A 13,015-nucleotide genomic window follows, 5' to 3' on the forward strand; every position below is an offset into this window, starting at 1 on the left:
TGGTCGGGTGGTTTTTGATTCATGGAAACCCAGAATCCCGTTGGACGTGCCTTAGGGAATGCGCACGGAAACAGCGGAAAACGGGATAAAAGCATCACCAGCCAGCCAGGAAAACAAAACCCCTCCTAATTTTCCAAAGTAAATCATTCCACGTGCTCTCTTTAATGAGTATAATTTTAAAGCAAATACCTCAAAAAAACATGCTTAAGGTACTCATAATAAGTAATTGTTCTTGCAGCTGCGTTATAATGTGAAAATACTTTTTATCAGTGTCCAGTACAAAGAGAAATTCCCAAATTTAAACTCGTGAATATATGGGGGTTTTTGCCTTTCATCTTGTTGGATTTCCCCTACTCTTCATGGGAAGGCATTTTTTTAAAAGTTGGTCATTAAAAGAGTTGGAGAAGCTGTATTTTGGTATGCACACTTCTATTTTAAAATTATTATTAGATGAGCTTACCCTCAGTTGAAAAAGCAGAATGCAAGTGCATTTTGTGCATGCCGCACAATACAAGTCTGCACTCTCAAATTTTTCAAAATACTCTTCCTACGTATTAATGCTATGGGAGAGGAAAATGTCTTACTGTATATTACAAGGTGCAGAGTTTGTCCCTTTCATTAAGGAAGCCCTTTGTGGGCGGACATGAAATGTTTAAAGGTGAGATGCAGGCACTGGAACACAGAGAACATGAAAATGTACAACTGTGTCTGCTGGGTCGGACATGGAGTCTGACTCAATGCTGTGTCTCCAATTGTGGCCAAAAGAGGATGCCCAAGGAAAAATATTAGGACTACAGAGAGCACCTTTAATGATACACTCCTCTCCCAGTCTCCAACCATCTGGAGGGACTTCTCAAGGCAGGGATAGCGTCTGGTTATTTAGTAATCCTTGCTGGTTCCCTCTCATGAACTTGCTGGTCTCCCCTTGAACTCACGTGAACTTCTCGAATCCATGACATGCCGTGGCAAAGAGCTGCTCAGTGTAACAACACATTGTGTGGTTTTGTCTGAAACCTCCCATTTTATCTGAACCTTCTATCTGCCAGTACCATTTGATGCCACTTTTGTACTGGAAGACACAGCAAGAAATCGATCCCTAGGCATCTACTCCAGAACACTCATGATTTTTATGACTTCTGTGTCTCTTAAGACCATTGTTTTTCCAACATGATGATCCCTACCCTCACAGTTCTTCCATGTACAAAGCTCTTCCGTTCTATAACAGAGTTCAATGTCTGATTTTTTTTTCCCTTGAGAAAAAGGGCATGGGGAAATGGAAATGAGTATCAAACATTCGGCCCGATTGCCAAAAAGTAAGAAATCAAAGATTCCATATTTGAATTAGATAAAAAAAGAGTAACAGTTGCTCAACACCATAGACATGATGGAGTAAAAGTTATGATACTTTCAGGATATAGCTTCCAGAAGTTTGCTCCATCTACATAGCAATTTTGTCAGATTCCAAAGTACAGCATTGTTTCAGAGGAGCAATCATGTGTTTTTGGTTTAATGTCCATCATCACCTCTGATCAACCATATGAGAGTCAAATTCCATGTTGCTGGATCCTGAGGAAGGCTGACTTCACTGACACCTTTTTAACGTATTAGCAGCAAGTGGGTGATCTTGGAGATGAAGCCATTCACAAAAGAGCAGGAGAACAGGCTGAATCAGTTCAGTCTTCCTCAACTATCCTGCCAGTGTGTCTCCAGCTGCATGCCATGCAGCACACAAAGCTAAGGTCTCATTCCTTCTGATTCCTGTTCTCCCCACTCTGTGTGCTAGCATATGGCAGTCAGTATCCTTCTGGGGGTAACAGTTCCTGTACTGTTCTCAAGACTTGCCTCTCTAGCATTCAGCATGAACCACCTCTCTAATAAATTACCTTGAGTTTTTACTGTACCGCTGTATAAACAGCAGGAGATGTCAAACAGATCTGCTGTTAGATGTTGGTATGCTTTGGTTTGGCTCTCACATTTATTGCCAATGAAGCCCTCAGAATTCCCTTTACATACTCAAGAAGAAAATCCTCATATTCATTGTTATCTTGAAATGCCCTGTTTCAGCAATCAGAAATTTGAAGACTTACAGCAACACAAAAGAAATGTTATTTCATAAATGTCTTACATAACATGCAAATAAATAATCTCAGTCAGAACAGAGCCTCTGGAGACCATGTGCATCTATGTAACAGGTAGCATACAAACAAAAAAGTCTGTAGGTTGTTTCTTCTTTGGTTCTAGAGAGGAGGTCATTAATTTCCTGCAAAGATCTACAGAGAAGTGTATTAGAAGCAAATACTGAAAAACAAAAAGTCACAAATCTGCCACTAATGTTGTAACACCTTCCAGTTGTAAATTCCAGATTCGGTTCTGCTGTCCCCCAAATGAGGACTGTAACAGCACTGATTCACACCAGCTTATGCTGCTGTGGAACTTCATACAGAGAGTAAGGTAGCCTCGTAGAGAGCAGCAGCTGCTAACTAAGTGGTCCTGTACAGGAACAGATACTTAGTTTAAAAGCAGTATTTGCCACTTCCAGGATGTGGCAGTTCTCTGACTTACAGAATTGTAAAAACAATCTTCTGACAAATTAAAAGTATTGAGGAATGAGAGAAGTAGATCCAACCTCTCTGCTTTTCCTGGAGGACCCCATAGGAGCTGTCATGTTCTGCAAGAAAAGGCGACTGTGAGGAACACTACCGATAATGAATTTAAAACCAAGGTTCTGTGTTACCTTAGGAGACACCCAGCTCCTCTACACTTTCTGCACAGTATTTGAAGGACTTGACTATATGCAAATCACACCTGCTGGTTTAAAAGCTGATACCAGAAGAACAGCAAGTGTCAGAATTGCTTTCTGTCATGGAAAAAAAATAAATAGCAGGGAACATGCTTGAATGCTAAGAATCCTGAGGGAGCTTGCAAGAGCTCAGAACTACAAGTACTATACAAAAAGATCTGCATGGTTCATCTGAGTTTCAGAGGATTTTTCAGCATACAAGACAAATGTGACAAAATCATGATATTTCATCTGAAATTTATGTGGCATTTCTATGTTTTGGGGAGAAGAAGGCTTGCATTAAAGTTTTAAGTGCAATAAACAAACATGTTTACCATACACACACTTAAAAATAATAACTTAGAACATTTTTCCTGGAATTTATACTATTTTTCTTGCTTTATAACTTGGGATGGGTTTTATAGAAATGTCTCTACAAAAATCAGTTTTGTCCTATTATTGCCTTTAAGAATTTCTAGTTATCGATTTTCATTTAAAAATCCATGCATTCCCATAAGCAAACTATTGTAGTGATGTGAAATCCTGTCAGAAGCAGCAAATTTGAGGGTGTGAAAGAGCCACAAAATATTCCACTGGTTGTTTCCTTATTCTTCCAAACAAAATATTAATACATGTTGCTGTAACAAATCTTTCACATTCTATGTGATCAAATGAATTCTAATTAGTGTGAGAAAGTATTAGGACTAATGTGTGCCTGGAAAAAGGTAAACATACCATTTGTCCCCCTAAGCTTCATTTATTAGAGGCAGACATTTTGCAACACTGTTGTAAGGTCAGCCCCATAAACTTTGGAGGTACTTTGTAAGTCCTGCTTAATTTCTTTCAAGCACAGAGTTCATGAATTTCAGTGTAGATGAAAAGCTTGATAAAAAAAAAAGATAAAAAACCCAAACTGAAAATCCAAGATGAAAAATCAAGTTTTAATTCAAACCACAGAAATTGCCTGTAAAGATGGAAATAATGGACCTAATTCATCCCCGCTAGACCACCACTGATGTTAAAAGATTTACTGCAGGAATGATTTTGACAAAATGCAGTCACTGAATTTTCCTTAGTTACGGGCCTCACATATTGATCACATAATTGTCCTGCTGAGTTCTGCTAGTCAGCAGTGATTACAAAAAAAAAAAAATAAAAACAGCTTCAGCTTGTGCAATTACATTCTTCATCATTTCTGTTGAATGCAGAGCCATTTTCTTGGTACTTGATATGAATATTTTTCCTCAAAGACATCTTTATAGGGGATATGCCATGTATCACCTGTAGTCTGCACCACACAGTCATATTGGAAAGCTGGCTGTTGGGAAACAACAGAGAAAAACATTGCTTTTAGACTTTATACAATGTATTACTAAAATACCAATTACATGTATTTATGACTTCCAATGCTTACCTTAGAAATCTCCATAGTTTCACCTCTTTTAACAACTCTCATTTTATTTCCTTATACCAAACAAATCCTAAATTTTAGTACAGGAGGAAAAACTAAAATATCTGTTAGTATTTTGTGGTCGGAGTCATTATAAATGGTTAAAATTCTGTCTTCAATCAGCACCAGATAATAATGATTGAAGCATAATGCACTCAAATTTCCAGAAATAGCAAAATTATTGTTTTTCTGTTCAGTTAAACAAAATCGTATGGGAATTAACTCTCGATGTAGTTTATAGGCTTGAACTGATAGGGTTTAATGACACTAATGACATCTTGTACTTGTTCTTCCAGTGCATCTCTTTACAGAACCGACTTGCACTGTTTCAAGGAGACATAAGAAAAGGGTTTATCACTAACACTTTCAGAACAAGTCAAACAAAACACAACAGAAACACAAACACAAAAGAAACATTACTGGTTGGCAATTATGGTTGTCAGGATATACTATCACTCTGTATGTATAGTCTTGGAAGTCTACTTTTCTTGACAGCGTTCAGAATAACCTAAAAGACAGCTATGACTGGGAATACCAATCATCCAAATCACTTGTATGGGAATTAAGGTGTGAAAATTACTAGCCCCTTTGTACAAAAAAAAAGAAACAGGGTGTTTCACAGCTCAAGTTGTGTTACTCAGGTAACCCTACATTCATTATTTGGTTCCATAAATGAAATGTATGTATGGCAACACTGAATGAAAGGTTGTCATTCTTACAAGCCTGTATGTCTGTTTGTAATTATGAATGTTATCTTACAATTTCAACCAGAGAAGGCAGAAAATGAATCTGCACTGGTACACTATTCCTTTAAGTAGGCAATAACAATGCAGACAGTCCAGATATGTTAATATTATAGTGAATACTGAAATACCTGTATTTTCCTGCTTCTTTAAAATAAAGATTAATAAAATTTGGTTGTACAATTAGAAGCATGATATTTTATAACACTGCTACAGAGGAGAATAAGGTATTTCAAAATTTAAAATAAATTAAAACATTGGCACTCAGGATTTACCGAGTGCCAGTAATGTTTACTGAGTTTCCAGCACTGGAAACATTTGTATGCACAAACCTGTATTTCCATTTATATTATAAACATTTAGGCAGAATTTCTTGGCTTTCTGACAGTTTTCTTGTTTGTGGCATGCTTTGTGAATACAGTGAATTTTCAGTAAACATGGGAGTTTTGAGTGCATTGGTACAAATCCATTTCTTAGACTCCAGTAAGACTACTTTTACTTCCAGAGTTTGAAATTGTGTATCTTCAGTGAATACGCTCTGTGTGTTTTCTGTCTGCAGCAGAAAACTTACCAAAAAATGTATACGCTTTCCATCTCCAGAAGTGGATAACACTATCTGGTGTCCACGCTGCCACTTACGGAACAGATGACGTGTCAGAGTGTCAGAAAGACAAGCCTTGTGATCCCGGAGGAAGTCTCTAGTAACGAACTTACAATGCTTGCCTGATCGGAGAGTGGCATATAGCAAGAAGGCATCATCGTCAGAGCTTAACAAAACAAATGGAAAAGACAAACGTCATTCACAAAGTGGTTGCAGGAAATGATTCAAATGCTGATCCAAGCTTTATTCATCAGCAACAGTAAAAATTCCCATCACTACTCTAGTTCCCTGGTAAAATAAAAACTGGCTTACCCCAGGGCATCAAAAGTTAGAGTACAATACAAATTGGATTGGTACACAGAGCATTTTTCCCCTCTTATCACAATCTGATAATAATATAATCTTCTGCCACAAAGTTTAACAATACAGAGCTATGTGGAACAGAACTGCCAAAATTCATCAGTATACCCCCAAACAGCAGCAGACCACAACTGCACACTGATGCTATCAGAAGTGCAAGTTCAGGGCACTGTGTTCTTGGCAGTGGTTTTAACAGCCATAAATTGTAATAAACCTTACAGCTGTAAACATGATTCCAAGTGATGAAATTCTTCACAATGCAACTTTTAATATGTATTGGTTTTTTAAACAAGTATAGCAAGGGATACATTTCTCTTTCACACACACAGAGATTAAGATACTAGAAATGGTACTAAAAACCACAGTAAAATCCACATAAATCAGGTGTTGGTCTCCATTATATTGAGTCATTTTCTTCAACTTACATATTTTCAGCAAAGAAGAAGTCTGCCTTATTCTGCATCTCCTTCATAATCTCTCTTTTCCAATTTGAAGAGTTAATCATCATATGTTTGCGGCCCAGCACGAGCAACCGGACATTGTCTTTTGCCAGGCAGTTAATAGCATCAAGCAGCTGCCAAAAACAAAGCAAAACCAAAGATTTTCTTAGCTGTAAAAACAGACCGACTAGAAACACTTTCACATATGAGTCTCAACAAGAGGGACTTCTGGACTACCCTCATATACGAATTAAGTAGATAACTAAATTAACTCCCTAGTGACAAAGAAAAAAAGAAACAACAAACCAATTAATTGTAGGAAGCTGCTCCCAACCACACAGAAAATACATTACTATTATAAACCTTTTCCGGCTCTTGCAGTTTGAACTACATGAATGAACTTGGGAAGATTTGTATGGAGATGTCAGAAATTCCGAGTCAGGTGAGGGAACTGAATAACACTGGGATTTAAGTAATATCTGCTTTAGGAAATGAAGCACCGAGCCTTTGACATGTGAAAGCCTCAAGACACACCGCCTCTCCATCCCCACCTGTTGGCGGAATTGGAGAACTACACGGGTCCAGGCTGCCCTGTGGGGAACAAGCCAGCGACAGTACATAGAAATCCGTGACCTCAGGATTAAGGCTTTATGAAAGCCACATCCAGACTAGTCGCCCACTTATGAACCAACATCCTGAAGTGGTAAACTCGCTTCAGAAGGACTGTTCACCAGCCTCTTAGGTCTGTGCCTGTTTCGCAATAAATGATTCTCAGGACAGCCACTTGTGCCTGGGGCTTTCCCTCCCTGCTTCACCCAGATTGAGCTCATGGAGGACAAAGGTTCTGGCTTTCAGCATCCAGGTTTATTACTGTGGACTGCTCACAGAGCAATTTCACTTCTGCCCGGAAAGACAAAAGATTTGTTTCTTGAGACTGAAGCATCCATCATATTTGAAAGCCAAAGACTGTGCTCAACCACCAGGGAAAAGTGTTTCCCAATTTTTACATGCATTTACTAACACTGTTTGTCAACATACAATCTCCTGACTTTTCTTTAATCCTTCTGCCTGCTTTTCTAGCTACTTCCCTCTTCCTTGTTACTTTTTCTCCCTGCAATAACTCCAATTTGCCTTTCCCCTCCTTTCCTCCTATTTGTCATCCTTATCATTATTTGGTATCACCAGCTTTTGATTCAGGGGATAGAAAGACTCATTCTTCTAACTCTTGTGCACAATTTTACAATGCATTTAGTTTCATCTACCTGCAAAGAGCAGGGGAAAGGGGTGGTTCCCACTCAGTCTGCACCTTCTCACTACTCTTCTTGTGTTACATCTAAAAACGTCACAACTACCCACGAGCTCACTGATCCAACAAAAGACATTTTTTTGTAGGGTTGAGCTTGCAGCAACCCAACAGACAGACTTGAGTCTATGGCTCAATGACTGATGGGAACACATCGTTGGAGGTGGTGCAGACAGGGAGAGTGGGACTGCCCCTCACAGCAAAGGACTTCCAGATGCCTCAAATTAAGTATGCCATGAATCTGGATCTAAGGATCTGGGAAAGGAGGCCAGAAGACTTTCTACATTAATTTTAGCTGTTGACCTATAAACTGCTGTTGCCAGCAATGACTCTGAGAGTCCAAAGGCTCTGTTTTCATAGAGACACAGGGGCTTGGTGCTAATGCAAAGCATAAGAGCTTAACAGTACCTATTGGAACTGACTTCCTGCTTCCAGGAGATCACACTGGATATTGGCTGTGTGTGCCTACAATCTACTTTTCCCCAGCTAAAACAAACCAAACATAATGTGAGCAGGAAAAGGCCAAATGCAGCAATTTCTGTCCACAAAATGGCAGGTAAAAATAAAAATGGCATTTTCTCTAGTGCATGCCCTTGTTTTTGGAGAAAAGTTTCAGAATTCCTGGTGGAACATAGAACTGAAAGATAGAAACAAAAGCCACCATTTTTATGTTACAGAAAGGCTTTCGTAGTAAGTATAATATGTAATAACATATCTTCTCATCTATGTCACATATTATTAAATATTCAGGTTTTCAATATTGACATTTCTTTTGGAATGTCTCATCTGGGCAGTAAAAACTACTTCATCAATTTTACTTGTTTACAGTCACTTTTATTTTCTAGTTCCTATGCATTGGCCCAGTCCTGTAAATAGTTGGATACAAATACCAATGGAGAATTAAGTTGGTTAATCTGAGTTCACTAAAGCTAATAAAAGCTAGGAATGTATCTACTGCATCCACACACAGTTTCAAATACAGAAGTCAACAGTGAAGAAATATCAACCATGAGTAATTTAAGTAACCCCTTACAAATTCCAAGTGAAAATATTTTTTCTTTTTGCCTAATTTTTTGCTACATTAAGGGGAGGTTAGCAGAAAGTGAAGTGGAAAAAAAATTAAAATGGTTTTCAAAGAACACTTCAGGAGCTGATTCCACATAATCTAAAATAAAAAAAACTTGACAGCAAGATCATCCTGATGGTACAACATAAGAAACAAGTCCTAAAAGCAGATTATGAGTAAAAAGAGTCTCAGGAACATATCTGCACTAGCAGTACTGCAAGTCAATAAGGAATTGACAGTGTTTGAACTGCTAGAGTTTACCTCCAATAAAAGAAAGGAAACACCCTTTAGTTACACTTAGGGTTCAACAAAACAGCAGCTGCATTTCCAAATACAAACTGGTCCGTGAGGGCTATTCCCAAGATTATAAAAGACTTACCTGTCTTGGATCCAGCTCCCTTAAGTTTTTTCTTTCTGGAGGTTATAAATAGTGACACTTTGTACCTGTTAGTTATGTAGACTTTCTTGCCCTACATATTATTAGCATATGAGGTTCTCTAGTGTGAAGTGCTTCTGGGAGAAAATGGAGAGGTTGGTATAGTATAGCTGCTGTTTTGCAATGGAAAAACTCAAACCAGTCTTAAATCATAATAAAATTAAAGGGAATCAATATTTTAAAATTTTGAAACTCCTGCTTGCATAACAATGCACTGTCCCTCCTCTACTTACCACAGAGACTAACCTTGCTTACACAACTAAAACACAGAAGATAGAAATTATTTTTGTTTTCATAAGATAAAAATAATTTTGTTCTGCACTCCCCCTTATCTGACACAATTTTACTAGAGAGAATTTTATCTCATTTTAGGCTTGGGCACTTAACAGGAGTGGTCTACAAGGAGTCACAGAACTTACATGGGGGGTTTCCTAAGTGTATTTTACTCCCACGCCTGGCTGCTTCTCCAGAAAGGAAGACATGAGACACACAGTAACACTTGTTTTAGTCACAAAGGAAACAAACTAATAAAAAGCAGCAATAGTGATCTCTCATTTAAAAAGATAGGGGTATTTTATTAATCTAGTATCTCCAGAAGTTATCTAAAAGTTATTATCTGCCACTACACAATGCAAATATGCTACATGCAGTAAGCTCTGTGTAGATGCACCTTTTGAATGTTCCCACATTATTTAGGCAGCAAACATCAGATGCTCAGTTCCAAAGGTAATCTGAATAAAACATTAAAAAATATAAAGCACACAAATTCCCTATGATAATAATTTTCTTGAGAATGAGGATTACAAAATTAGTGAAAGAATGGCTTGTTATGAATGAGTATCTTTCAAATTTGGACGGCAAGGCATATAAACCCACATTTCCTCTGAAAACAGGAATTAGAAGATGCCATTTTGCACTGAAGGGAAAACAGGCATGGTTAACTGGCTGCTTCAATTCATATGGCAAGACATAGCTGAGGCAGAGTAGCAAGAAGTTGTGAATTGCTACTGTACTGCACAAATCACTGGCCATGCAACAAGGCACCAGAACTGGATTACATAGATAACTACCATTGCAATCAGTCTTATTTTCTTTTCTTCTGACAGGGCACATCAGGATCCATGCTTCTTTCTGAACTACACAGACATTTTGATCATTTTCAAAGATCACTAGATCCCTCTCTGAGAAACTCACGCTCAAGACATTCTACTTGCAATCCCTTTCATCATTTATTAGTCATTTAAACTATTCCTATGCTGTCCCAGTCTTTGGTTAATTATATCATTCTCAAGCTTCTCCTAAACCTTGACATTTTCCTTACATTAATTTTGTGTTCACAGCACTTATCAAATGACACTGATGGAGCCCTGTCGTGGCCATGTAGTTCTTTTGTGAATCAGTGAAACACTTGTATGATACTCTGGTTGAGTGTATACAATTTATCTTTCCTTGAGACACTCCCACAGATAAGAGCTTTTTCCCCAAAAGTAAACGAGTTATTTTTTGTTTCTGCAGCAATGCCATTTTATGAAATTTCCTCTCCACCAACAAGCTCCTGCCTTCATATCACAATGCACCTTTTTTTTTTCTGTTGTGCTGATACAAGCCATTTGTTGGGCCATGTTGTCAACCAGACCATGGCACAGTCGCAACTATGCTCACACACTGGATCAGAGGAGCTGAAGTGAAGTGAGGAAGCAGAGCAGTAGGACAGAGAACACATACTCCACAGGATCATACTGATGTTGAACTCCTCATACCATGTAAAAAGCCTGAGCTTTGCAAATATGAAATAAAGCAACTAAAAATGCTGTAAGTGGTAGTTTCACATTTTAAAAATCAATTATACCTTGGAAGAACAACTTTTTAGGTGAGAATAAATATTAAGTTTCCCACCAGAAGGGAGGTCTTCTATACAAACTTCTGGAAATAGTTTTGCAGTGACCCACATTCACAATTCTGCACAGTCTCAAGGCGATCAAACATAGGAGTTAAACTAGGAGAGCAGGGAATCCTTGTCATGCTGCAAGATTAATTACCTTTCTTTAAATTTCACAATAGCCTTATAAAGTGAATGCATAATGACATCTCCATTTCACAAGTGCATAATGGAGCACAGGGAAGACAGATTAATTATGCCACCTCATACAAGGAACTATGAGCAGAGCAGGATACAGATTTCCTAAGGCTTCACTGCCAGTCACCCATTCTGATCACTAGGTCATGCTGTGCCATGTGTTCCCAGTTTCAAAGGTCAGCTTGCAGTAGGACAGCCTTTCTCCTTAGATAATACCGGTACTTTCCCACTTGTCAGATGGGAAACCCGTAAGCACTGCTGCTGGGAGGCACACCATTCAGTGGTTCAGCAAAAGGTGACTCACCTGTATACATGTAGAGCAGGAAGAAGTAATCACCCCAGAAATATTTAAATTACATTTTTTATTAATAAATCACGTTTGACATTGCCTAAACATTTGGTTTCACTAACTGCCATTTAACAGCAAAACACATCTACAATCAGATTATCTCCTATTAACAGCAACAAACTGCTATATTATTGCTATTTTCACCTGGTTTTGGTGCTGCCTCCCACCCAACACTCTAGCTGTGAAACTGCAGAGGAAATCCCAGCGCAGACCATAGGTTCAGAGCTGCGGTAACAGTAGTGTCAGGCGGCGCTGAGCATGAGCATTCTATCCAATCTAAAGCAAGAAATTGGAGCCAGTTGGAAAAGGTGACTGTTCCACTTTACTCTTTACTGATGTAGCCTCATCACAAGTCTCTGTGTGCAGTTTTGGGTGCCACAATATAAGAAAGACATTAAGCTCTTAGAGAGCATTCAAAGGAGGGCAATGAAGATGGTGAAGGGCCTTGAGGGGTAGCCGTGTGAGAACTGGCTGAGGTGACTTGGTCTGTTCAGCCTGGAGAAGAGGAGACTGAGGGGAGACCTCATTGCAGTCTACAACTTCCTTGTGAGGTGAAGAGGAGGGGCAGGCACTGATTTCTTCTCTGTGGTGACCAGTGACAGGACCCTAGGGAACGGCACAAAGCTGATTCAGAGGAGGTTTAGGTTGAATATTAGGAAAAGCTTCTTTACCCAGAGGGTGGTTGGGCACTGGAACAGGCTTCCCAGGGAAGTGGTCACAGCACCAAGCCAGACAGAAGCATTTGGACAGTGCTCTCAGGCAACACGGTGTGATTCTTGGGGTGTCCTGCAAAGGGCCAGAAGTTGGACTTGGATGACCTTTGTGGGTCCCTTCCAAATCAGGATATTCTATGATTCTATGAATTAATTCCCACCATCACCATGTTTATTTAAGAGTTTAATCATCTTTGGTTCCCTTTTTGGTTTCCCATATTGTAGACCAAGAAAAGAAGCTCAGAAAACCCCTGTGTACTTTAGTCCCACGCACAGGAGAGACACAATGGGAAGCTGGAGGTTTTTCCCACAGCACAGCCAGTTACTCAGGGAAGGCGAGTGTGCTGCTTGCAAAGAAAGGCTGGACTTCCTCACTGAGCCTGGTAATTTCACCAAAGCAGATTCAATACCATTACCACAGCACCAAATACAAATGCTTCTTATATTCTCTACATTATTACTGATGACACAGTATAAATTACTTTCAAAGTCCTCTTTACTCAAATGCAGGGAGAGCATCCATGTTTCTTGATCCTCGTACAGATTATCTGCCCCTGACTAGCAAGGAAGTAGCTACTTAGAAGGGAAGGGAAAGCAGGTAGTGGATGAGTAACAGTCACTAAGATTAATCAGCGTGCTTTACTTTCTGCCTTTTAGACAGGCAACAGCTAATCCTTAGGAATTATCCCTTTCTGCAA

At 39.0% G+C, this 13,015-nt stretch overlaps 1 protein-coding gene across 5 annotated transcripts in view; it reads right to left on the reverse strand.

Annotated features, from left to right (window-relative positions):
- Positions 1 to 3,699: 3,699 nt before the first annotated feature.
- Positions 3,700 to 13,015, reverse strand: part of PRORP (protein only RNase P catalytic subunit) — a 49,613-nt gene continuing 40,297 nt past the window's right edge. For 4 of the 5 annotated variants that reach the window (XM_051806272.1, XM_051806268.1, XM_051806269.1 and 1 more), the window contains 3 exons: positions 6,359 to 6,507; positions 5,544 to 5,739; positions 3,700 to 4,097 (listed from right to left, as the gene is read on the reverse strand). In XM_051806272.1, coding sequence (XP_051662232.1) covers positions 3,969 to 4,097; positions 5,544 to 5,739; positions 6,359 to 6,507 — 474 coding nt within the window. In that variant the 3' untranslated portion in view covers positions 3,700 to 3,968. Of the gene's footprint in view, positions 4,098 to 5,543; positions 5,740 to 6,358; positions 6,508 to 13,015 lie in introns of those variants that run through there. The other variant, XM_051806273.1, reaches the window with a different exon arrangement.

Source organism: Manacus candei, unplaced genomic scaffold, assembly GCF_025592945.1.
Source record: "Manacus candei isolate 608988 ecotype Guabito, Panama unplaced genomic scaffold, ASM2559294v1 h1tg000067l, whole genome shotgun sequence".
In the NCBI taxonomy this organism is placed as follows: Eukaryota; Metazoa; Chordata; class Aves; order Passeriformes; family Pipridae; genus Manacus; species Manacus candei.